General features: G+C 38.0%; 1 protein-coding gene across 1 annotated transcript in view; it reads right to left on the reverse strand.

The window, feature by feature from the left end:
- Nucleotides 1–6,946: 6,946 nt before the first annotated feature.
- Nucleotides 6,947–26,765, reverse strand: part of SLC15A2 (solute carrier family 15 member 2) — a 30,204-nt gene continuing 10,385 nt past the window's right edge. Inside the window, exons 6-22 of the mRNA XM_054575222.1 lie at nt 26,163–26,253; nt 25,817–25,894; nt 20,447–20,529; nt 19,947–20,033; nt 19,688–19,777; nt 19,107–19,151; nt 18,027–18,059; nt 17,213–17,301; nt 16,033–16,114; nt 15,323–15,457; nt 13,999–14,163; nt 13,796–13,842; nt 12,247–12,357; nt 11,515–11,611; nt 8,757–8,903; nt 7,861–7,965; nt 6,947–7,530 (exon numbers count right to left, since the gene is read on the reverse strand). Coding sequence (XP_054431197.1) covers nt 7,354–7,530; nt 7,861–7,965; nt 8,757–8,903; nt 11,515–11,611; nt 12,247–12,357; nt 13,796–13,842; nt 13,999–14,163; nt 15,323–15,457; nt 16,033–16,114; nt 17,213–17,301; nt 18,027–18,059; nt 19,107–19,151; nt 19,688–19,777; nt 19,947–20,033; nt 20,447–20,529; nt 25,817–25,894; nt 26,163–26,253 — 1,662 coding nt within the window. The 3' untranslated portion in view covers nt 6,947–7,353. The remainder of the gene's footprint in view (nt 7,531–7,860; nt 7,966–8,756; nt 8,904–11,514; nt 11,612–12,246; nt 12,358–13,795; nt 13,843–13,998; nt 14,164–15,322; nt 15,458–16,032; nt 16,115–17,212; nt 17,302–18,026; nt 18,060–19,106; nt 19,152–19,687; nt 19,778–19,946; nt 20,034–20,446; nt 20,530–25,816; nt 25,895–26,162; nt 26,254–26,765) is intronic.

Below are 26,765 nucleotides of genomic sequence, written 5' to 3' on the forward strand. Positions count from 1 at the left end.
CAGCATATTTGAGTCCTATGTAAATTCACCAAAGGACCTTTACTTCACAGAAAGTTTTCTTGGCCCAAATACACATAATGACTCTCCTACTTCATCACTAGAGACCATATGCTCAATTATCCAATGCTAAATGTTCCAAAAGCCCTGTTGTCTCTGGTAATTTGTTGCTACTTAATTATTCTCTTCCACCCTGAGATATCATTATCCTTATTGAAATCATAGGATCTACTTTATTATCAGCATTTTCTACCTTCATCTCTGACCTATAGAAGACAGCCACTATGGTGCTTTTAAAATATTCTGGTACTAGCTTCATTAATGCATTTATCAATGCTCTTATGACAGGCATGTCCTCGGGGTGGGGTGGCTAAGCAGGTAATTCGTAACAAATCCTCTCTAACATTCTCATCTCCCTAAATCTTTCTATTCCTTCTTCTGCAAGGGATTTTTGGCATCTCAACTCAGCATAGGCCAGCAGTGGATCCATTTTTTAGTCTACAAACAACAAAGAGAGAAAATACTGTAATTAGAGTCCGACTATCTGTGTGTGATAGCACACTGAATCCAGATGTGGATGAAGATTTTCGCTAAGAGAATGGTTTGGGTAGGGAGGATCTTGTGGAGAATGTAAAAGAAATGTAAAATATCTTTTTTGGCAAGAAGTCACCCTGTTTAGGTTCAGTGCTCAGATCAGGTTGAGGTGGATGTTCAGCTCCCCACTGGGTCCTATGACACCAACTGGTACCACCTCATAGCTGATGGGTTTAGGTAGAAGTTGAGGTACCAGCTGGGCATCACTGTCATTAGAGAAGAGATTAAAGTACCAGGTAACACCACCGTGTACTTCCCTCTTACACCCCATTGCCACAGGTTGGGTGTGGAAGTTCAACTCTGCAGAAGCAGAGGAGAAAGGGGGTGTGGCTGAAAAAATTTCCAAAGAAGTATTCAAAGGCTGAAAAATTTCCAAACTTAGTGAAAGGCACCGATCTACATATTCAAGATTAGCATGCCACAAAAATGATACATCAAAAGCAAAAAAAATCCAAGTCACTATATATTATAACCAAACTTAAAACAACAACAACAAAAATCATGAAGCAGTTGCAGAGGAATGATGCATTGTCTACAATGAAAAAAGTGGTTCAAATAACAAATTTTTTTTGGTGTGTTATATAATTTGTTGATTATACAAAAGGACTCCATCCAGGATGTACAACTCAAACCCTGCAGCAGTGGCAGCCCCCACACCCTGGACAGCAAATATTTATCTGAAACCATGGACACCAGAAGGAAGTGGCAAACACTTTCCACATGCTGAAAGAAAAGAGGTGTTAACCCTATTTATGTAACCAGGGAAAATATACTTCAGGAATAAAGGAAAAATAAAGGCATTCTCAGATGAAGGAAAACTAAGAAACTTTGTCACCAGCAGACCTACCAGGAAAGAATGGCTAAAGGAAGTTCTTTAAACATTAAGGAAATGATAAATGAGGGAGGTTTGGGACTCTTCAGTAAAGAAGAAAGAACAGTGGAAGGAATTTTCAAAACTCCCTACAGCTCTCTTTTCCCAGCTCTCCCTTTAAAATATTTGTCTGGTCTCTTGCTGCTTCAACATATAATGTAGCTGTAGGCAGCCGTGATGCTAACCATGCCCATATTGCGGCTGCTTGCTATTCTTCAACAATACCAGGCATAGGGCTTTTCTGAGATGCTCCAGGTCGGGTCCGTTTCGTCTAGCAGCAGCAAGTTCTCACAACTACCTTACCATAGAGCTGCCACATAGAGAGAAAAAAGGATGGAAAAAATAGAAAGTAACATAAGAAACATAAAGAATAGTATGAAATATTCTAATTTGCGTGTAATTGGAGTTCCAGAAGGAGAGACAGGAAGGGAAGGGGAGGGAGATAAGGGAAGGGAGGGAGGGTAGAAGGAGAGAGACAAAGAAAGAGAGATTTGGAATGCTCAAAATGGTAAAGATGCCAACTTGCCCCAAACTGAACTGTAGATGCAATAAAACCCTAATTAAGATCTCAGTGGATCTCTCTGTGTAGGTGTGTGCAGCTTGACTAGGGCCATTGGCAGAGATGAGCCTAGATAAAGGCAGGGCCAGATGGCCTTGTTGAAGAGTTGGAAGTTTATCTTTAGAGTAAATAGGGAGCAAAGAGGCTTTTAAGTAGAGCCACATGAGTTATATTGCAAGGAAGATGATAATGCCAGGAATGTAGGAAAAAACTGGAGGCACAAAATAAACTTAAAAGGCTGTTGTAGTGCTTTAGAGACATGGTGATGCCTTCAGCTGGTATAGTGGCAGTGAGAAAGGAGACAAGTAGACAAATTTGAAACCTGTTAGGACCCACTTGTTCATCTTTCTGGTTGTCCAGGGTGTCTGTAGAGCTCTATTCCAAAACCATATTTAAAATGAATCCATTTTTTTCTCTCAGTCTTTTTCACTGTCCAAGTTTCATATCTGTTCATAGTATGAGGAGGGACCCAAAAAAACACCCAGAATTTATTTATAAAAAGTTGTGTATTTATTGTTACATGTTTAAACTTTAGTTACCTTCAAAGTACTCTCCACTTCATGCAATACACCTATCAAGACATTTTTTCCACTGCTCAAAACAGTTTTTGAACTTGTCGATTTTGATACCTTTTAGTGCTTCAGCTGTTTTTTGTTTCACCTTTTCCACATCAGCAAAACGTTTCCCTTTGAGGACTTTTTTCATCCAGGGAAACAAAAAGAAGTCACTTGGGGCAAGATCAGTGAATAGGCAGGGTGGGCGATGAAGGTCATGCTGTTTTTGGTTAAAAACTGCTGAACACTCAGCAAAATGTGGACAAGTGCACTCATAAATCTCCCATCATAAAAGGGGAAAATGCATTGAGAGTCTTCAAAAAAAAATTCACTGAAGCCAAATGGCAGCCTCTTACCATGCCAGTTGGTGCACTGATACATATGGGTTCCTACAACATTCACCTAGTGGGGGAAGCCTGTGCTACAAGGGGCCTGCCTGCCAGAGGGTAAATCCAGTTTTGTTTTTGGGTCCCCCCTTGTAATTGAGAATACGAGGGTGTGGGTCATCTTAGCTTTGGTCTCAAATGACACATCTTTAGGGATCTTGGTGATCTTTTCTAATTCTTCCATTGCTGCCCTTCTCACTCTCAGCCTTCTCTTGATTTCTTGGCCAAACCAAGATAAGAAAAATCTTTAACAATTTTAATGTCTATTTTCTGTGTTAAAGTTCTGCATTTCTTCTGTAGTCATAATTTTATGCTCTGTGTTAAAATTCTATATGTTTTCTGTAGTCATAATTTTTGTCTCCTTGATGTTCAAATGCAGTCCTATTTGGCATTCTGTAGACATTTACAAAAAATTAGAATATAGACAAAAATGTAGACACTTACAAAATGTAAATATTTGGCAAAGTAGACATTTGTGTGCCTACTTTGGCACACAAATCAGACTACTTATCATTTCCCCCAATATTTTGTTATCCTGACTCTTCACATTTGCTTGTGATGGACTCTCTACCTGGAATGCTCTCTTGTCGCTTGTCTCCATGTCCAAATTCTACTTACCCTCAAGGTCAGTATTATCTACTCCATGTTTACTCCATTAATTCTTCCCTAATTCCCATGGACAGATGTATTCTCTCCTTTCTGTGAACTTTTTTTTAAACATGTAATTTCCTTGGCATAGGCCACATTTTATCTTCAGTATTCAAGATTGAAATAATGCGTGTGAAGAGTTAGGTGCTAAACAAACACAAATTATTACACTACTTTTTACTTAAATGATAGCTATTTATGCACATGCCTTCTCTTCCTTCTTCAGATTCTTTAAGAGCAAAGACTCTTCTTATTCATACCCATTCATTCTCCCATAGCTCCTGATATAATGTCTGATAGGCTTTAACAAAAAGTTCTGTTAAGTTGAATTAAATTGTGAAAGCAAAAGGATTTAGGTAAATTTACATAGAAATGACCAGAACTCAGATTTACTAACAGGAACATGTGCTTTCTTTAGGTCAAAATTTTTTTGATTTCAATTTTATCTAATTGTAATAAAGAATATATTCTCTACGTTAAATGATGTTCTCCTTGTTTCCCTCTTCAGAGGTCACCCGTTCTCATTACCTTTGATGGATCCTCTTCTTCTTCTAGACCTCTAATGTTAGAAAACCTCTTCTCTATCTACATTCACTTCCTAGGATATCTCACCCAGTGTCATGGCTTTAAATGCCATCTATATGCTGATGACTCTCAAATGTGTACCTCCAGCCCCAGCCTTTTAGCTGAACTTCAGACTTATGAAATTACCAGTGCGACATCTCCAATTAGATAATTGGCAGCTGAAGCTTAATGTGCATAAAACAAAACTATTAGTTACACACTAAACCTATTCTTACCCTAGTCTTCCCTATCCCAGAAACTTGCACCACTCATTCTCTTTACTCAAGCCCAAAATCTAGGAATCAGCATTGATTTCTTTATTTCAAACTATATATATAAACCATACTTAAATCATGACAGTCCTACCTTAGAGTTAGATTCCAACACATCTCCATGTCCCCTGCTGCCACCGTGTCTGAGTAACAGCCCTGCCTACATTATCACAAAAATCTCCTAATTGATTAACTGGACACCCTTCCTGCCTGCCTGCAGACAATTCTCCACTCAGCAGCCAGAGTAAGCTTAAGTGGAGAATCAGACTATGTCTCTCCCATGTTCTAAACCTCCAACACTTCACACCTCACTTAGAATAACATCAAAATGTCTTACCATGGTCACAAGGCCCCACGTGACCTGGTTCCTAACTTCCTCTGACTGCATCATCTACCTCTTCACACCTTACTTACTCCAGTTCTGTCATACTGTCCTTGCTCTTCCTCAATTCCATTACTTCTTTAAGGCATTTTCACTCTCTAGAATCTTGACAGTCAGTTAAAATAAGTGAGGTAACTTAGCACAGAGGTGTAGTAGAGTATTCATTTTTGTTTTTCCAACACCTAACTTAGTGAACGGCATATAGTAGAACAAAAAGGTGTATTTGGATAAACAATAGCTCTCTCAAAAAACTGGAGATTTTAGCCAACCATGTAGCTAGAATACAAGCCTTCATTGGGATGTAGTTGTCCCAAACATCTAATGTTACCTAAGTTAACAGACATGTATTGTTTGGAGATAGGCAGATCCTAGTTCTGGTCAGACCACTTCTGGAATGTTGGATTTCGCTCTAGGATCACATATTAAGAGGGGTTTTATCCACTGATGCATTTCAGACAAAGGATATTTTTCAGAAGAGGAAAAACAGAGTAGTGAAAGGACAGACTTTGCCCTGTGAAGAACTATTGAAGAAACTGAGAACCTTTAGCTTGATGAATACTTACTTGATGATTGGGGAGGAGATGTGAAAGCTCTCCTCAAATAGCAACTAGTCTGCCACATCAAAGAGGGGGTTATGCTTATCCTTATTAGCTAGAAAGGAAAGAACCAGTGTGGTAGGAAGTTTTGGAGAAGAAGCTTTAGTTCTGCATAAGTAGGATTGCCTACCAGTTTTCCCAAAGTAGTGTTTTGCCGAACACTATACCACGTTAGGCTATACAAAGTGTCTTGTGTTTTTATTGCAGGATTTTTAAGAACCTTTAATATACAAATGTTAAGAAGATATAATATGCCCCATTCCCAAGATTTGCTTGTCCATAAAAACCTTTATTCACAGAGCACTGTTAACATCCCTTCAAACAATACTTCATTGAGCAGATTGAGTTCCAGCTGCTCTGGTTCACATCAAGGTATCTGAGGAAACTGGAGGGTGCTGCTGTCACTTCAGTATTTCTGAAACCTAGGTCACTAAAACTAAAGTATATAATATTTGGGAAACAGGAGCACCCTTTCTTACTTGTTATGTTTACAGTGTGAGACTCAACACAGTTCTAAATAAGAATAATGGAGCAAAACCAATGAAAATGAGGCCCTGTAGTACAGTGGTTCTGAACTTTTTTCCCAGCAATATATTGTAATGACATTACTATGTCTGTCCAAGGATTCATTTATTGTGTGCAAGGTTATTCCAATGCCTGTCCAAGGGTTCTTTTATTGCATGCATGGTTAAAAAAGGTGAGGACTTTTTGCATGAACACAGAAACAAACAAACAAAAATACCCTCATGTTCTCCCCCCTCCACAATATTGTGATAAGATCCTCATATGAAACCATGCCCCTCCATTGAGCATCACCATTTTAGAGACTCAAACCTAGAGTATTAATATAACTTTTTTTAAATGGCAAGAAATTCCCAAGCCTAAATGAAGAAATGGCATTTAAAAATTGTGAGGAAAGTCAAACAAGAAAAGTCATCAAAATGGAGCCACTTATTTGAGGCCTGAGGGGAGTAATAATAAAAAAGGAAGATGGATTCATAAAAATATTGCTGTTATTAACTATTTGTTGCAATATGCAAGAGACAATATAATAATGAGAAGAGGCTGGCCCAGAAACATTGAAAAGACAGGGTTTCAAAATTATAGTTAGTGTGCACACAGCTGTCCATAGGAAGGCATAAACCAGGGTTAAAACATTGGAGTCCCTGAGAAGTGTACTGCAGAAGGATCCATCATGATTTCTACCTTTATAGCCATTTCTGTTTTCCAGAACCATATTTACCAATGTTTACTATCTTTAAGTTGATTTCCAAGGATCTGTCAGCCCTGAGAAGGAGGTGTTTTGGATAGTAGATAATATACTATAATTTTAACAAAGATGTATCTTCTATTGTGTTAATAAAGTGTCATTCTGTACTGAAAGTTTACTAAGGTTTTCTCAAACTTGGGTAGCTGATAAGCCAGCCCCTGGACAAGATCACACCACATATACCAATTCTTGAGGTCCTTATGAATATTCAATTACATTGCTTATGAAGAAACATGAACTACCATTTCTCTGTTATTCTGCAATTTTGCCCCTAAATCGGCACCTCAGCAAGTGGGGTCATTAGTTCTAAATAGCAGGTAAAGGAATTCTCACATAATTTTGCATGTCCACAGAGACTAATCTCAATTATACTTTTGTGTTTTCATGGCCATTTGGAGACACCAGGCCAGCTTCGCAAACACTATACAGGTTTACTGAGTTCAATGATAGATGAGAAGACATAGAGCCTCAGGGGCCTTGCTCTTTAATGTACTTCAAATTCCAAAACTCCCCCTATCATGGGAGAAAAGTAGAGGAGATCAGCTCAGATATGATGCTACCTCTCCCTGCTAGCCAAAGAGGAGGAAAAAAAAAATTGAAATTCAGTGATGACCAAGACCAGGGTCAGGAATTTAGGGCTGGGCAGAGTCTTGGGAGTCATTACAGCTTTGTGTTATTGGTCTCCAGATTGATTATATCCTCTTGGATATGGGGAATCTGTTTATCTTCTGGTTCCTGAATATCCTCTGACTTTATAGGAACATAGTAGTAGGCCATGATGGAGAAGATCAGGAAAACCAGCAGCAGAAGACAGGAAAACAAAATAAATTCAGCCCACTGCAGGAAGAAATAAATATAAGAAAACAAATGGAGAAACCTGACACTGAAGATCTTCAAAGGATGAGAACTGGGAGGCAGACTGACCCAGGCTCACCACTTAGGCAGGATTTGCTAGAAGAAGACTGGATTCACTGATCTTTCCTCACATGGGCATATGGTGGCCATTACTGACACTTCATATATCTGTGTTTCTGGCAAAGTCTGTGTGCGTCTAACTCATCTCACATGAGGAATGTGGGAGGCAAAGGGATGGGGGAGGAGGAAGAAGAGGACTTTGAAGGGGAAACCTTGGATAGACAGAAGCTCCTGTTTCTCTCAGATCAATACCTGTACCAGGCCACTGAACTGTGCCACAGCAAGCACAATGAAATTCCCAACTCCAATTGTCAGCAGCCAGGCTGCCTGGAGTACCGACTTCATGCTGGAGGGAGCCTAGAGAGAACACAAGTTTGTAAGTAAATAAAATGCCTGCACCATCCTCATGCCCCATGCCTCTATCTAGAATAATTCTTCCACAAAAGTTTCCAGATTTAGACTTTAACCCCTGAATTCAGCTATCACATTGATTCAGGGGGGTGTTGATAATGTTCACAGTAATAACAGAATGGAGCTCTTAATCAAATATTTTAATTCATTATCTTATATAATCTTCATTATAACCCTAAGAAATTAGTTCTGTTAGTGTTCTTTATGTGTAAAGAAAAATAGCATTATAGAAATAAAATTTCACTTGCCTGGGATTATATAAGTTGTGCAGCCAAAATTTGAACATAGGCAGTTTGACTCCACAGCCCTTATTTTTAACTTTTGAGTACTCTTTCCTAGATATCAAATACCATGGGCTACTACTCTACACTTCCATGATCCTGGGAAACAAGATGACTCTGTTCAGGGTCATTCATAGGGAATCTAAGTCCAGAATATGTGAAGTTCTTGGATAGGACATATACCCATTTAAGGCAGTGCCAGGGTTAAAATTCACCATCCTCTACCAGGGGTGTCTAACCCACAGCCCACAGGCTGCATGTGACCAAGGATGGTTACGAAAGCAGCCCAACACAAAATAATAAATTTATTTAAAACATTATGAGATTTTTTTTTTAGTGTATTTAATGTGTGGCCCAAGATAACTCTTCTTCTTCCAGTGTGGCCCAGAAATGCCAAAAGGTTGGACACCCCTGCAGCAGTATGTCCATCTTCACTTTCCACTTGCAAAGACCTACCTGAGAATAAGAAAACTCAAGTCCTGTGACCGAGAACATGACCTCCCCAGCTGAAACCAGCATATATTGTGGCAGCTGCCATGCAATGGATATTTTGTTGGCTGGAATGTCTTCTGTCTTCCAGGCCTGAGGACCCTGATTGGTGATCTTTGTGAGGGCAAAGAGAAATAGGTTTGTCAGTAGCCTCAAGTAACTATTCCTTACCTACAGCATTCTATGATTTTTTTTATCCATCCCCTCTTTGTATTTTTATCCATTTGCTACCCTCAAGAGAAGGACCAGTTTCTATGCAACTTCAGTTTTTTGAAATGCCTTTCTTTAACACTGCACTCATGTGCCTGACTTCACATACCATTGTCGACAGAGTCCTTAAGTGGCAGTGTATTTTGATATTATACTTTGGATTCCCACCATTTCGTCCAATTGGGCATTTTGATCCAAACCAACATTTTAAATATAAAATGGCATCTGAATTATACAAACACAATGAATTTTCAGAAAACATGTTCTTGAGGATAGTTTAATTCCTTGTCCTGTATAAGTACAATTAGATTTTTTTTTAACATTTTCCATTAAATATTTTATTTTACTAAAATTTAATTAGAAGGAATGATTTTCTTGATAGCCCTTATATTGAAAATTTTGTTGATCAGTTTTTAAAAACCCCACATTAAATACCACCTACTATTTCTTACTTTTTTTTCAATTTTATTTATTTTTAGAGAGAGGGGAAGGGAGGGAGAAAGAATGGGAGAGAAACATTGATGTGAGAGAGAGACATCTATCAGTTACCTCTTGTTCATGCCCCACCCATGGACCAAACCCACAACCCAGGCACGTGCCCTGATTGGCAGTTGAACTGGTGACCTTGTACTTTGCGGGACAGTGCCAAACCAACTGAGCCAGTCTGTTCAGGGCCCACCTGCTATTTTGAATTCTTTTTACTGGCCATTATTTTTTTTTTAACTTAAACCTCACACAATGAAATTTTCAAAAAGAAGCAATTTTTCTGTAAAATTTTGGTCAAAAGAAATTTTTTAGGTCAAATTTGTTATGAATGTTACCAAATATACATGATTCTACAATTTTTTGTCTCTAAAACTACTTTTATTATATGTAGGTTTTTAGCTATGATTGATTTTATATAAATTATATCCACTAATGTTTGTTATAAATTGAATAGAATTTTTTAAATTATATACATTTCTTAGAATAAAACCATTCCTAGATCGTAGGTGTAATACCTGGATATACAATGAGAAAAAGTGGCAGTTAAAGTCAAAGTGAAAAGTCCTTGAAATAAGGAACATGCGTAAAGGAAACATGGATGGAACCAAGCTGGGGAGGGATTGAGGGAGGGAGGTGGGTGTGGGAAGGGCAAGGGAAGGTGGTGGTGGGTAAATGGAGACAAATGTATTTGAATAATAACAATTTTTTTAAAAGTCCTTGAAATAAAAAGTTTTTGATGTCCAAGTGTGGTTAATTCTCTGAGTCAAAGGGCCATTGGGTTCAAAATAGTAAGGTAAATTTTGCTTTAGTCGATATTGGGCATATACAATAATTGAGTCTTCTCAGCTTGAGAAAAAAGACCCTAGCTTCTAAATCAACTTCTCATACTCAAATACCCATAGGCAGGTAAGTAAATGTGGCTGGCTGAATGGAAATTAGGGGTCTGTGGTTTACTGGATAGCACAGGCCCCATCTAACAGATACAGCCATTACAGCACAGCCAACTAACATGGTAATTCTTGTTATAAAATCTTTCTGATACTGTTTTTAAGAAATGTTATGAATTTAGCTTCTTAGGTAAAATCTCTTGAATTTTAAATATTGGCAATTAATAATAATTGTTGTCATTAATACTGTGCAGACCAAACAAACCAGGATATGGAAGAACTGGGCCCCCAAGCCTCTAATTTATGACTCGACTCTAGATGCTTATTGGATCCTGGCATTCAGAAACAATATATATGGTCTCTGTCTTGAGCAGCATGTGAGAAACAAAACAAACAAAAAATGGAGTAAAACCAGGAATGCAAGCATTATGGGTATGCTTGTGTCCCCCTAAAACTCCTTTGTTGAATGAAGTTTGAGCACCTAATACATGATAATGTGACCTTATTTGGAAATAGGGTTGCTTCAGAATGATTAGTCAAGTTAGAATGAGGTCATTAGGGTGGACCCTATTTCAATATGATTTGTGTCCTCTTTAAAAAAGAGAAATGTGGACATGGAATTCTCCCTGTATGGACAAGCATCCTTGTAAAAATAAAGGCAGAGATTGGGATTATTCATCTACACACCTACCAACACCAGCTATTTACAGAAAACCACTAGAAACTAGAGGAAAGGTATGGAAAAATCTTCTGTACAGCCCTCTTAAGGATGCAACCCTGCCAATACCTTGATCTTGGACTTCGAGCCTTCATGACTTGCATGTGGAGTCAGTCAGAAAGACATAAATAATCTTTGCTTTCTTAGGGCCATAATGAGACTGAAGGCAATCATGTTACCTCAAAGCAATGACTCAAGATAAATTGTCTTCCATTCCCCTAGACCCTGTGCCTCCTGCCAATGTTTTCTCCTGTCTATGGAGACCACAGTAGGCTTTCTAAAGTCACAAGAATATATCATCTCACATTAGAAATAAGTATGTGATCCTGTCTTGCCACAAAGTCTTCTTTGGATTCCAGAATAGACATAGATATGGATACAGATATATGGAAGGAGAGTGCAGGGGTGGCCATGAACTACTTACATTAGTAATAACAAACAGATAAGCTGCACCGAAATCTAGTAGACCCAAATTGAGTGAAAAGTCTGTATCTTCTGTTCTACAATGCACCTCAGGATATCTGAAATAGGAAAAGTTTAGATTAGAATAAACTTTGTAGCTTAGAAAAGCCCTCCCATTATCAGGGGAAAGATCTCATTTCTTTAATGATGGTGAGTCAGGCTTTGATGCCACCATTGCTCTTTACGAGAAGAGTCTCAAAGAGTCAATTATTTTCATGCCAGGCTTTTCTGACCCCTTCACCATCTGTTAGGTATTTTTTTAAACTTAAATCTGAATAAAGAAGGCACAAATCATCTTTTGTGGACTCTAGGCCATAAGTCTTCTCATGTAAGTCTTATGAATTGTTCTTAGGATAAAACTGTGAACCCAAAAGGATAAGCTTGAAGTACTGATGTGCCAATTGGTAGTACCAAAGGACAGGAGTGGGAGTCCACAATAAACTTTGCATACCTCCCAGAGACGTGCCTTATGAACTACACAGTATTACCTTCACAGCAATCATGATCTCAATATATCTGTGTAGAGAAAGGTGAGACTGAGGGAAGGAGGCAAGGGTTGAAAGAGGGCTGGAGTCTGAATATACTCAAAATTAGCCAAGGTATATGTACTATCTTGATACACCCCCACCTATATGCAAGCATTTAAAACATTGTTAATAAAATAAAATATCCAAAGTGTAATGAATGTTCTTACTCTCCTATTTGCACAGTTTTGTAAGCTGACACACCATAGTCTTCACCAACAGTGAGGGAGATATCTCTACCCAGGTTGATGTTGACCTCTTTATGTAAAGTGTTAACAAACCTAAGGATAGAGACATTGTTACAGATCAGACAAACCTTCCCAAACAAGGACACATAATAAAAGGGTAGGGGCCTTTTCTGTTCTGTTTACCACTATATACCAGTGCCTAGAACAGTGCCTGGTACCTAAGAGGTACATCATGTATATTGTTAACTGAATGAATGAATCAACTCAAATGTAAAAAGTAGTCAGTAGTCTTAGCGGTCCCTACCTTTCTCCTTCCTGAGGTAGTGGCTTTCTATCTGCCATACCCTCACACTGATCTCTAGCTGGGATTCACATTATCATGATAGCCCACGGCAATCTGAGCTTCCTCACTAACCCAGCTTGGTGCACCCAATTTCTTTCCCTCTTATAATGGTGAGATTCACCAACAGAAACTCCATTAAGAAAAATGATTATGTACATATAAATATATACCAGTATTTATATAAAACTGATACTTTATCCTCTTATAAATGAAGTTTGAGTTAACTTATGCAAACTCAGACTCCCAGCCCATAACAGGTTGAGTTATCATTGTTTTGGAGTCTACAGGCAATCCTGGACACTTCTAAAATTACCTTTCTAGTCTTTTGAATCAGGCCCCTAAATTGTTCCTTCAGTATTGGTTTTTGATACATTTCTATTTTTATAGCTGTTGCCTTTATCTCTGGCCCATGGGATAAGATGAAAAGTTCCTCTAGAATCCTTAAAGTTGATTCTTGGACTATAGATAACCCTGCACTGATCTAGAAATTTCCCCTTTTACCCCTTCTCGGGGTTCCTATAGTCTCCCAACCAAAGGGGTCCTATAAACTTTTAACAGCAACCATTTAATCTTGATGGCCATAGGCATGTGCACCTGTCTATTTCACATCAGATCCCTGCCACAGAAAGCAAATGACCTCTTTATTCCTCCATCTCTGTAACTGTCCCAGGCTGTCTGACAAGACCTTGAGCCCTATCTGAATTCACAACTAAGTCTTTGGAATCCAAATGTACTATGTTTATTATACCATAATGCTTCTGTAAGTTTAAAATAAAAATTACACTTTACTTTGAAAACACAGTAATGAGAGATATTCAACTACCAAGGATGAAGGATTATTTGCTCACTTCTAAGTTTCTCCCTAGTCATCAAAGAGAGGAAAGTACTGAGTTATTTTCCTAAGAACAAGATAAGTGGATAAAACTCAGTAGAGGAGATACATGCATCCGAGCATAGGAGACATACATGGATACAGGGTCATCTTTGAACACCACACAGGAAAGCAAGCCTATCTGTTCCATGTCCCAGAAAATGCCTTTTGACACCCATATCCCTGACATTCTAGGAGAGAGAATCCCTGCACAGGACAAATGGAATGTTAGGCTTCATCATCTGAAGCACCACAGATCAGAAGAGACCCAAGATTCAAGAGAACAGAGTGGCCCCGGATCTCCTTGACATCCAAACCTCACAGCTGTCATCCCATTGGTTGTTATGTTTTCTGCATCTTTCACCTTAAATAGAGAAAAGTAAAGATCAGTTACAGCTGACAACAGAGGACCAATAATCAGAAAATCTTATCATTAGGCATATCCTTGGTAAGATATCATTGATGAGCCAGTCATTACACTCAGATAACAATTTGGAACCTATGTCATTTCTCAACTTACCATCATACTGGAAATACTTTTCCCATTTTCTCGAATGACCAGACTGTACCATTTCTTCTCCTCCACAGGATGCTCAGTGTAGACAGACAAATTGCGATATTTCAGGTGGAATTGGAAATCCTGGCTTTCTGTCTTCAGGTGGAGTTTGGAATGGTGTGGCATTTTCTGTAGAAGGAAAAAAAGCTATCACACTCAACTTCTACCCCATCTTGGACATCCTAATCTCAGAGCATCCCACGGCGGGTGACTTCATCAGATACTTTCAACATTACCCTTTAAGCTAGTAAACCCATTTTTAGGAATATACCAGAGTATTAGAGGAATGCATAAATATTTATGAGTAAGGATATTCATCATAGGGTCACATATAATAAAATGTAAATACCTATAAGGAAATCCTTAAATGAACTATGATATATCCATAGGAATATTATGTGCCCATTAAAATCATGTTCTCAAAGATTATATAAGGATATTGGAAAATGATTATGATACAATTAATGTTAAGAAAGAATCAAGGGCCCTGGCTGGTGTGGTTTAGTGGACTGAGTGCCAGCCTTCAAACAAAAGGGCCATCAGTTCAATTCCCAGTCAGGGCACATGCCTGGGTTTTAGGCCAGGACCCCAGTGGGGACACATGAGAGGCAACCACACATTGCTGTTTCTCTCCCTCTCTTTCTCCCTCCCTTCCCCTCTCTTTAAGAATAAATAAATAAAATCTTAAATAAAAAATAAAAGCTAAGTATTTTTTTAAAAAGAAAGAATCAAGGTCAATAACAGAGTTTGAGTACTTTTTAAAAATTAGATTGTTTATTCAGTTATAAAAAGTGCTCACTGTGATTATTTCTGGGTGATGGAATTATAGATGGTTTTTGTATCTTTCTACATACTCCCCAATTTTCAAAAACAAAGGTATATTACTTCTAAAATAAATATTTCAGAATATGCACAGTACTAGTCATGAAAACAAAGAGGCCAAACTTTTTCAGGGGATGTATGGTTAGGAGGCAGTTTGAAATAATGATATAAATAACAACTTACTGAGAGTTTAGTCCCTGACACTATGCTATACACTTTACATGTAATACTTAACCCTTACAGTAGCTTCTCACTTAAAAATTATTGCCATTTATACATGGTGAAACTTAGAGAAGTTTAGAGATAAAATAACTTGTTCAGGGTCTTATGGCTAGGGAGTGGTAGGACCAGAAATTAGACTGGGGCAGTTTGACTCCATGAATGCATGCTCTTAACCATGATCTTATGCTGCTGCTTTGGTGCATAACCAGAATGTGTTTCTAAGTCATTCAAGTTCATATCTCACCTGAAAGGATTTGATGGACTCTGTTAACAGAGAATTGTTTTCATCTCCCAGCACTGTCACCTTCACCTCATCATCTGCCAGATTCAAGACTTGTAGGAAAATCTCTTGGGGACCTGCCTGGGGTGGGGCCATTTCCTTAGGACAGAGAACACAGGTCAGAATTACCAACAATAAAACTTTTGGCTACAAAGAGAACACATATCTCATTCCTATCTCTGACAGCCTAGTCCATCTAGTCAGGATGACAGTTTTTTCCCTTTCCAGAGCATTTGGCTTAGAAAACTCTGAGGGCATTTTGAAGCAGAAACACCAGCTCAATGCATCAAGCACAGATGCCAAGTAACAAACTTGATGCTTTTTGACTCAGCTGTGGCTTCATACATCATTCCCTAATAATGGGTATTCAATCTGCCAAAAGATATTTGTGTGACTATCTGGTAAGTTATCATGTAAGCTTGTGTTTCCAAAGAAATGGCTAGAAAACTTGAATATTAGTGTTTGGAAGTCCCTTGACAATATATTCTGAATCAGTCAGGTGGGAAATGAGCATCATTTTGCATTGCTGTTCTACCCCTGTATCTACTCATTTATCACAAATATTTATTATGCACCTTCTTTAAAACAAGTACTGCTAGGTCCCAGGGAATCAGAAGAGTGAATGAGAGAAATAAGGTCCTGCAGTCATGGAGCTTAATATCTATTGAACTCACATTAATTTTTATCTCTACAACTGCCACAACTGCAAATGCCAGGCATGCTAGGATCATGCCAACCGCCATTTTCTTAAGCGATCTGCAGAGGAGAGAGAGAGACAATTATATATAAACTTTAGACTTTAAAGGATAAAATCCAAATCCCTAGGCCTACCTTTGAAGATCTTACTGATTTGGCCCCCACTGCTTTTCAAAATATTTCCTAGAATGCCCCATCACACGCCCTTCTTTCTCCCTTCACTGGAGTTACACTGAATGGTTCTTTGTAATGCACCATACTTTCCCACATTTACCTTGGTTTACAATGGTTTTTCTATTCATTATGTCATAATAACAAGATAATAGTAATGCAGCCAGATTAATTGAACATTTACCAAATGCCAGGCACTATACATTATTACTTCATTTTCTTCTTCTTCAGAAGTTTTCCTTGACCCTGGCAGCAGACTGCTCTACGCTTCCCTGGCACTTATCTCCCTTTTTAGGTCATTTAACATATTTAATTATCTGTGTGCAGATTCCACTCCCTCATTAAGCAGTAAACCTTGAGGACAAGGTTTGTGCTTTTACATTTGCATGGCACTTGGTGCTGAAGCCACTAATATTTGCTCAATGAATGAATAAATGACAAAAGGCCATTTGAATATGGTAAACTAGTCATAAAAAGGAAATTGCTATTAAATCAAAAATTAGAGAGGCTCGAAACCCTCTTCTGCCAAACTACAAAGAGTAACACTTCTATGTGAGAAAAGCAGTAAATAGGGACAATTCAATCCCCACTCTCACCAGGTCCAACTACTAGTTTCATAGGGACAATAGGAGATTTAAAGAGATTAGTTGTCATCAAAAGCTTTAGACTTCTTTGAAGAGGCAACATTAAAGAACAAAGCAAAAAATTGGTTTAGGAGCCCCCTCTCATGTACTCTTGACTTTCCATGAAGCTTAGACCTACCCTTTTCACATTTCACAGTTCAGTCTGCAGTAATGGCTTAGACTTCCTATGATAAGAATTTATTAGTTCTAATTCCCGTCTTCTGGTATTGATGGTGTTCAGAAGCAGAGAAATGATAAACCAAAGCAAATCATTCCTAAGTAGAAAAATACTAACATTGGCTCTTTATCAAAGTGGGCAAAGATTGAGTCAGTCTAGAGCAACACAGGCAAAATGAGCACTTACGAGAAGTTAATTCCACACTTGGAGACCAGAGGATAAATGACAAGGTCAAACAATGGGATGAAGATAAGAACCAGAAGGGGATTTAAAACCTGTAACACCACAGTAAGAAAGGTTAGTTACTAGTGTTCTCCTATCAGAAGTGTGAGCATGTGCGCTCATTTAATGTTGTGCATTCTCTCTCACATCCAAACACACTTTGGTCATACTAAGTACAAAATGATTCCATTCCTCTTAGTTGTTTTACACCCAAGACTTGCAGAGCATCTTAGTTTCCAAATATCCCAAAGAGCTAGCTTCACTCTGAACTTGTTTTTCTGTCAATCAATTGGGAGTTCTTTCCTCCCATTTTCACTTATCTTCTTCATTTCTACAGCCCAAAGAAAAATGTCATGGCCAGAAGAAAAGAAGGAGAGAAGGAAGAATTGGGATCTGTTGATCAAGGGGTTAAAAAAGAAACTTGGATTCACCAGTGAACAGAGATTATGACTTCATTGATCACAGAACAAAGCCCTCCACTTCCTTTGACAATATTTCCATTATACTACTCTGCCATGGGTAAAAAAGTCCAATGCTTATACTTTTCCTGTGAGCTCAAAACACACTTTCTCTGGAGTTGGGCAGGAGCTCTACTTGAGTAACAGAAGATGTGAAAGGGAAGTGTGGGGCTTAAGGAGAATATTTTCATCCCTATGCTTAGCATGCTTCAGTTTACAAGGAAAAATAACATTAAATTATGTTGGAAATCCTAATACTAAAGGTAGAGGTGTAGTTGAAGAAAAAAATAAGTCCCCGTGACTATAAAGAAGTAACCTACCTGCATTTGGTCAGGCTGAAGCACAATAAAACCCTGAAACATTATAATAAATTAAATTTAGAGGTGGAAAAATTAACAATCTTGGTGATTAGCAGGCAGTAAGCATAAATCAAAATTCATCAGGTCTTTGGTTCAGGGCCACTATCATGCTTGTAGGGTATGTTGGGGAACAGACTGGAAATGGCTTTAAGCTCTGTTTGTTGAAGGCAAATGCCCTGAGGAAGAATGTTCTGTTCTATGTACTAGGCTTTCCTTAACTTCAGAGAGAATAGAGTCAATGTATTTTTATTAATCTTAGTATCTGCAGTTTTAAGTGGTAATAATGTGAGGGCAAACCATCATGGTTAGGGTGAAGATTCCCACTGATACAGTGTTTCCAAGGTTGTTCTCAATGGATCAACAAGAGGATAATCATAGTAAATCCTGGACAATCAGAGGAAGAAAAAAGGTAAAATTATATTTGGCAGGCTGCAAACCGACTTGCTAATTAGACCCTGGCATTGTTTCACCCTATCCTCTTCACAACTGAGATGGTAGAAAAACAAGACAATAATCTAGGAAGTAGAATAATTGAGAGCAGAGATGGAACTTTATGTGAGTTTGCCAAAGAACAGAGATGGGTAAAAGACAAAATGATGCTTACAGCTTTCCCATTCTTTCCATATCCATGTATGGAATACCCCATGTCCAGGTCCTCCGCTGTGATCCTTGCCTGAGAGATGGGGCCAGTTGTGTACAAGCAAAATTAAACCTGTCTCTGCTGTGTAGGGCAGGCTTAGATGGAAGAAACCAACCATGACCCCAGGTCTATAGCATTTCATTTGCTACCCTCTCAATACTTCCTTGCATATATTTAAACCTTTCCCGTCCTTATATTCCTGATTTCTAACAAGATTGTTTTTTATTTCTATACTTGATTTCTTTACTTTGCCTACTCAGAAGTTTCATGCTAAAGGCACCTGTCTTGTAACCTTAAGTCAGTTTTCAGGCAAAAACAAAACAAAACAAATAAATTAATTTCTCTTAAATATGGGTTATAAAGAAAATAACAGACTTCCCTGGAAAAGTCCTTCAACTCACCAAATTCCTGTTCATCCTGGTAGCTTGTAAGGTCCATCGTGAGCCCTAAGGCAGACAGATGCCATTATGAGAAATCCGTTTTCTCCCCACTCTTTCTTTCTTTTTCTTTTTCTTTTTTTCTTTCTTTCTTTCTCTCTCTCTCTCTCTCTCTCTCTCTCTCTCTCTCTCTCTCTCTCTCTCTTTCTTGAGGTGACAGCGGTTAACAAAATCATACTGGTTTCAGTTGCACAATTCTATAACACATCATCTATACACTGTATTGTATGTTCACCACCCCGAGTCAAGTCTCCTTCCATCATCATTTATCCCCCTCATACCCTCCCTCCACCTTCCTCCACCCCTCTACCCCCAGCAATCACCACACTGTTGTCTGTGTCTATGAGTTGAACAAAATGAGCTAATAAGTAAAATAGAGACAGGCTCATAGTTAGAGAGCAGGTAGATAGCTGTTGGGGGTGGAGGAGAGGCTGGGGGGGTGGGTGGAGGGATTGAGGAAAAAAGAAAAACAAAGAGGGAAATCCCTTTTCTGTAAGAGGGAAGTGGCTGGAAAAAAGGGTGGCTTTCAAAAGAACTATTCTTACCTGCTGTTCCAAAAGAGCCCAGAACATGGGCAATGGGATATAAAGGAATAGTACCCTGGCCAGAGCCTTTACATCCATAATGAGCTGCTCCTGCAAGAAAGGGAAAGCATAGGCTGAATTGCTAGACGTGGTTTTCTTGCTTGGAGTAGAGGTATCCCAGAACAGTAAGAGAAGAGATTAAATGCAGCAGGAGAGAATCAGTTTGGACATTAAGAGAGATGCTACAGAGGCATAAGATATTTCTGAAGTTTCAACTTACTGGGTATTTCTCAGCTGCCCAGTCCAGCCAGTGCTGTCGCTTTGGAATGTGCCCAGAACGGTTCTTGAAACGGTTAGAAACAGCAAACTAGAGCAGAGCATAGCCATCAGAGGAGAGAAAAAAAGAAATTATCCCCTGCCTTTTCCAATTCATCATCCCTTCCCTCAAACACATATGCTTCAAACAATTTATTCCAACCTTTTGGTTTAATTAGACACTGAATTTCAGAATACTCCAGATATAGTTTTATTTATCCTTATGTCTTGTTGACAACATGTGTAACTACATTTCAAAAGATTTTTGCCAACCTAAAAAAAAATGATTACATCTTTCTTTTTTACTTAATGATTAAGTAGGAGCACAGAGGAAGACAGTTTGCCAAAAGGCACAGATGTATAGTGGTCATTGAGAAAACTGTCTACCCATGTTTCAAAGATTATATGCTCAGCATAGCATCTTTCTCTGATTGAAAAAGGCATGTAGACAATACATGGACTTACCCAGATACATTTGACAACTTGAGTCACTACATTTCCTTCTGGAGGTGTTTTTTTGTACATTTTGCTTCCCATCACAAACACAACTGCAGGTGACACACAAACAAGGTTCTTAGCTTCTCATTTAGCACATTCAATATGTCAATGCTAAGGACAGACTGTTGAAGTGTAGGAACAGATCATCTCATAGAGGGAGGAAACTCACCTAACGCTTCCTGACTTAAGAGTTACAAAAATTATGGAAGCCAAAAACGGAATAAAATGGTCAACTGTTAAAAGAGGTATCTGTTGAGACTTTCCTGTAATCACAGAAATGGAAGTCATCTTTGAATCCTCATTCTTTTTCCTTCATCTCTCCATCTGATATGTTACCAACTCTCTTTGGTCCTCTTTCTTCAGGCTGCCCCCTCCTTTCTACCACCATTGTTATGACTCTTATTTAGGACCTCACAGCTTCTACCCTGGGTTATTAAAATGGCCAACATCCCTGGTCTCTTCTTTCTCTTATCTGATGCCAAATTAAAATCGTCTTTTCAGGACCTACCTGATAAGCCCAAACCCCGGGCATGAAAGGCCATCCCAAATTCATCATTGTCCTTATGATTACTAACTATCTATTGAAGGTTTATTAGTCAATACAAAATATTAAGCATTTTACATACATGAATGGATTTAACCTCACAAAACATGTACTACTATGTCCATTTTATACTTAAAGAAATTGAAGATTAAAGGAATTAAGCAACTGGTACAAGGTTACAAAACTAGAAATTGCCAGAAACTGCACTTTAGATCTGAGACCTGTCTGATTAAAAAATCCATGCTCTTAAACATCATAAAGCATCTCATTCACTCATTCTTGTATAACACGTTGTGCTAGACACTACTAGGAATAAAGATAAGAAAAAAGACATGGCCTCTGTCCACAGAGGAGCTCACCTCAACCCACTGTTTCCCACTTTATGTTTCATTACTCTCCATTAAGTATTCTATGCTCTAATCATTATTCATCATTCCTACAAAACATTCTGTTCTGTACTATTCTGTTCTCTTCCCCTTAACTCAATTTTTATTCTTTTAGCCACACCTCCACAGGTACTTATAGGTAAATTTTATTTTATTTTCATTTTACTTTACAAATAATCAGCAATGAGCTGATATGACTTTTATAATTATAAAGTGCTATTTTTTTTTCAAATTTATCAAGTTTAGCTAAAATCAATGGGAAGACTCCACCTTGTTACCCTTCTAGATGTACTTCCCTCCTTCATGGATTTTCAGACTCCAGCAAGATGTCCCTTTAGCAGATCCTTTAACAAAGATGCCTTTCTCAGTAGCATTTTCCCATATCCTTAGACATGAGAATGCCTGAATCACCTTCCTTTTACTCATCTTAACTTTTTAATGTCTCCATTCCGCAGTCACATTCACTCTACCACCTTTTCTTTACTCATCCTCAGTTTCCCCAATGCTTCTCCAAATAGCACTTTTTACCTACACCAGTCTTCTTATTGTTGATAGAAAAAAATAGTTTGGGAAGAGAATGCTAATCCTGGGAGATAAGTGAGCAAATAAAGAGGTATCTAGACAAGATGAAGATTTTGGATAGGAAATACACTGCCCCTGAAAATAAGAATGATCCTAGAAATAGGCTGGAAATTTCAGGGATTCTGATTTCAATTCAGAATTTGGAGTGATAAAAGGAAGGCCAGGTAATCAACTCAAAAATGTCACCTTTAAATGTCAAGGCTACTTTTAAAGGAAGATGAGTAGGAACCCTGAGTTTCTCTTCTCCCTGTTAATATGAGATGTCCAAACCTGTAGAGAATTTTATGAGTTTATTTGAGCCACACTGATGACAATACCAGGAGGCATGATTTCAAATGCTCTTGAGAATGACAGTTATGCAGTTTCTTTTATGCATTTGGAATTAAAGAATGGGGTGAAGAAGCTTACAGAAAGGTAGGAGAAAGCAAGGCAGGGATTGGAATACAAGACAGTTAATCAGTTTATGTACTCCTTAAGGGTGGGTACACCTTTGAGGGGTATGGAAAAGAGGCATTTCAAAGGTGTATTAACCTAGATGCACAAAAGCAATGGACAAGATTTGTGGAAGGCAAAGACAAACTTTTGACTAAAACAGTAATATGCCTGGGGCATGGAACACACTAGGACTTAGCCAGTTAGGAATTTATGATCATATAGCTCTTGGAGGTTACTTTTGGTCATTGGACTTGTCAATTTATTATAGAACCCCCTTTTCATCATATCCCTGTAGTGGATGATAGAAGAAAATGGAAACTCCCTCAACTTCCTCACTCCAGTTAGTTGAAGGTAATGTTCCTCCTCCTGCACAAAAGTGATTCTGCCATGTGTGCTTTCATACTGATTACATTGCCTTCATCTTGCATCTTCAACTTTTCTTTAATGGAGTCTTCCCAATGATAGCCAAGCATGTTTGATATCCTCTTAACTCCATGTCACCTTTTAGCTATAAATACTGTTTTCCCTTTCTTATCTCTTATTCACTTCCCAATTAATCTTGAATCCACCATTTTTCTATAATTGATATCACCAAATCAGTGACCTTCTTGTTGTTATATTTAATGGACTTTTTTTTTTTTTTTTTTTTTTTACCATTAATTCAATGTCCTACTCAGTGACATTTGTGGGGAATGGTTTCCTTTCTTCTTGAAATACTTTTGCTATTTTGCGGGCTTTTCCTCTTTGCCTACTTTTCTTAAAAAAAGATTTTATTTATTTTTAGAGAGAGGGGAAGGGAGAGAGAGAAACATCAATGTGTGAAAGATACATTGATCAGCTGCCTCTTGCATGCCCCCATCTGGGGACCTGGCTTGCAACCCAGGCACATGCCCTGGCAGAGAACTGAACCAGTGACCTTTCTCAGTTCACAGGCTGGCACTCAGTCCACTGAGCCACACCAGCCAGGGCAGTCTTTGCTTATCTTTTAATGCTGGTGCTCTTTGGGGTTTTATCCTAACCCTCTTTTTCACCTTTGTCTTGTTATCTCTTAGTTATTTCCACTATTGCTATGGCTTAATCACTATCCTTATACTAATAGTGCTCAATATTTACCTACAGCCCAAACATGTATTCTGAGCTCTAAACCTGTACCTCCAAATAACTGCTTAATAACTCTAATTATATGTTCTAAGATATCAAATAACTGCTTAATAACTCTAGTTTTATATTCCAAGATACCTAAAATATAACATGGTCAAAAGTAAATTCATTGGAATTGCCCCAAACTTGTTCTCCCTCATTATCTCAGTTTATGACCCCACTATCTATCTACTCATCTGCTCAAGTCAGAACCATAAATTGAACTTTGACTTACCTTCTCCCTCACTTCACATATCCAATCATATCAAGTTTTGTCAATTCTACCAGGGCTGGGAAAAGATGAGCTGAGTGAGGCACTCAGCTTGAGCACAAAAGTTAATGAGGTGCCAAAAGTTCAGTAATCAAGATAAATAGTGTTCTTCATTCACCCTTTCTGCACATTATAGTCAGAGACACCACTGAAAAATAAAAATCTAACAATCATTCCTTCGTTCAAAATCTTTTTGTAGCCCTCCTTTGTCCTGCTAAACTTCTAATTCTTTTATTACTTAAAAGGTTTTTCATTATCTGATTTCTATTTCTCTTCTTTATTTTTCTCATTTATGCTCTAGGCAATCTCAATTCTTGTAAGGCTTTTGAATATGTCATATTATTTTTCACTTCCTTGTCTTATATATACCATTTTCCTATTTCTGTTTCACTTCCAATCTGTTCTTTGAGTGATTGCTGTTAATTCTTCATTTCTACTCTTAGACATCATTTCTTTAGGCAAACCGTTTTTGACCCTCAAAGTCTTATGCAGACATTCCTCTTATGTGTTCTTGTAGCTTTCTATATACCACCTTGGTTGTGACACTGATCATACCATATTGTAAATTCCTGTTTATTTGTCTCCCTCTTCCTGCTGGGCTATATAAGTTTTTATTAATTTATTTTTTATTGTTGTTGAGTTACAGTTGTTCCCATTTTTATAAGTTTTCTTGAAAGCATGAACTGTAGTTGTCTCATGCACCAATATGACCCCAATATCTAGTGCAGAATCAGATACATTATAGGGATGTTAAACAAATGTTTGTCAAATGAATTAATGAAAATATTAATTAAATTATAGTGGAAAGTCAAAGGATTGAGTTATTTTTTAGTACTAAGAAAACTGAAGCAGCTGAATAATAATGATAGCTAGTACTTGTTTAGCATTTCATAATTTATAAAAATTTCACTTGTAGCATCTGTTTTGGCTCATAATTACTCTTATATGTAAACATTATTATTGTACAATGATCCAGAGAAGGACACATAGTTCTTATCACTGGAAAACCAGGAAACTATTAGGGAAAATGTTTGGCTTTGAAGGGAGAGGGAAGCAGGGAATGTGTTATCACAGCTCTCCTGAATAATACATAAATTTCCTTGGAATTGGAATTGGAATCTGAGTATTACTATTAGCCAGACCCTAGGAGAAAATTATCACACTGAACATTGAGTCTCTGGGCTCTTTTTCCTCTATTGAGTTCTTTAAGTGTTTGGACTGGACATCCTCCATGAGATTGTTACCAAAGGTTCAGAGTGAAAATAGATTTCCAGGTCAATGATTAGAAACAATCATGTCCAAGTTTCCTCTTAGACTGTGTAAACTAAGCAATCCACACCTCTCCTTTCCTCTTCCATTACAGGGTTATCAGTGACAAAGAGAATGCCACTTGATCTAAGTTGCATGAGTCCCCACCTACTTATCCAACTTCTCTTATCCTCTTTACATGAGAGCAAATGCCTTGGGAGCATTGCAGAGTAGGGTAGAAACAGCTAAACCTAGAAGCAACTTTATAAAGCCCAAAGAATTAAGAATGTCTTCCAATTACCAGGTAAGTAACTATCAGATGAAATATGCTAGTTTGAGAGAAAAGATTAATTATCTTCCTTTCTTCCACACATCTTGTAGTGTAGAGCAGTGGAACTCAACCTTGACTATACAGTACAGTCATCTAGATATTTAAAAAATTATAGATGATCAGTCCCTATTCCCCAAAGAAGCTGATTTAATTGGTCCTACATCAAGCCCAGAGATCAGTCTTTTTGAAAGCTCTCCAGGAGTCTTATTAGCTGTGTAATCTTGAGTGCTTTTAAAAACAGGTTTCTGAGTTTAGTTAATTTATCTCCAATGTTTAAGGAAAACCCCTAAAATAATACCAATCTAAAAGAGTTAGTGTGAGGCTTGAATAAAGTAGTTTGTGTAAAGTGCTTACATGATGTTTTACATTTGGCAGACTTCCTCTGCCCCACTGGACTTACCAAGTGCTATCACCATCAGCAATCCTGGAACTCCAAAAGCCAATGCATAGCAGTCTTCCCCAAAACACTGCACATCTCCTAAAGAAAAAACATAACCCTGAATCTTGAGTCTTTGATGTTTTATCTGCAAGCTCAGGTTTTTGAGGTTGTAGACATAGATGTTCTCTTTCCTCCCATCGCCTAATATATAATCCTTCTTTGGAACCAGACAAGTCAAGATTGAAAGAAATTCTCTCAGGTTTTCAAGCCCTTATTAAAGAGGAGAATAAAGAGCAGGAAGTCTTGGACAGATTTTTGGCTGGCAGGAATAAAGCTTTATATAGGGCCCCTCAGAAGAGATTCTAACCTCTTAGCATGGGTGTGATAAATGTAGAAATCAAGCTCCCTGCATTGATGGAGAGATAGAAGACTGAGAAGTATCTAGCCCGTTCCTCTTCCTGAAACAAACAGGAAACATCATCAGTTCAATATGCCTCTTAGCTGCACTCTACTCTATGTTCAGATTCAGCTGGAGGTACACACACAGAGACAGATTCAGATATTGCCTCCATGGTATCTGAATATTATATTAGATATTTTAAAACAGACCTGGCTCACCCCATACAACCACTTACCCATTTTTAAACCCCAGTACAAGCATCTTTAACATTCATTTACCCCTTTATCTGGCCAAAAACGATCACCCTGTACATCATGCCACTGTGTTATATATTAATTTCTTTGCATTAAATGTCTGTTTCAGGATGTTGTGAGTTCCTTTAGGACATAAATCATGATGTGTTACTCACTTATGTAATCACCACTACCAAGCATAGCACCTACATATATTACAGACTAAATAGATATCTATTGACCAAATTAAATGCTTGATTGATTGATTGATTTAAATAATAGATATTTGTGAAATGTGTGGTAGGGATAGGATTAGAACATAGGACAGTAGAGTAGG

Source organism: Pteronotus mesoamericanus, unplaced genomic scaffold, assembly GCF_021234165.1.
Source record: "Pteronotus mesoamericanus isolate MK-2021 breed Mesoamerican mustached bat unplaced genomic scaffold, CSHL_Meso_final contig_27, whole genome shotgun sequence".
Classification (NCBI taxonomy): Eukaryota; Metazoa; Chordata; class Mammalia; order Chiroptera; family Mormoopidae; genus Pteronotus; species Pteronotus mesoamericanus.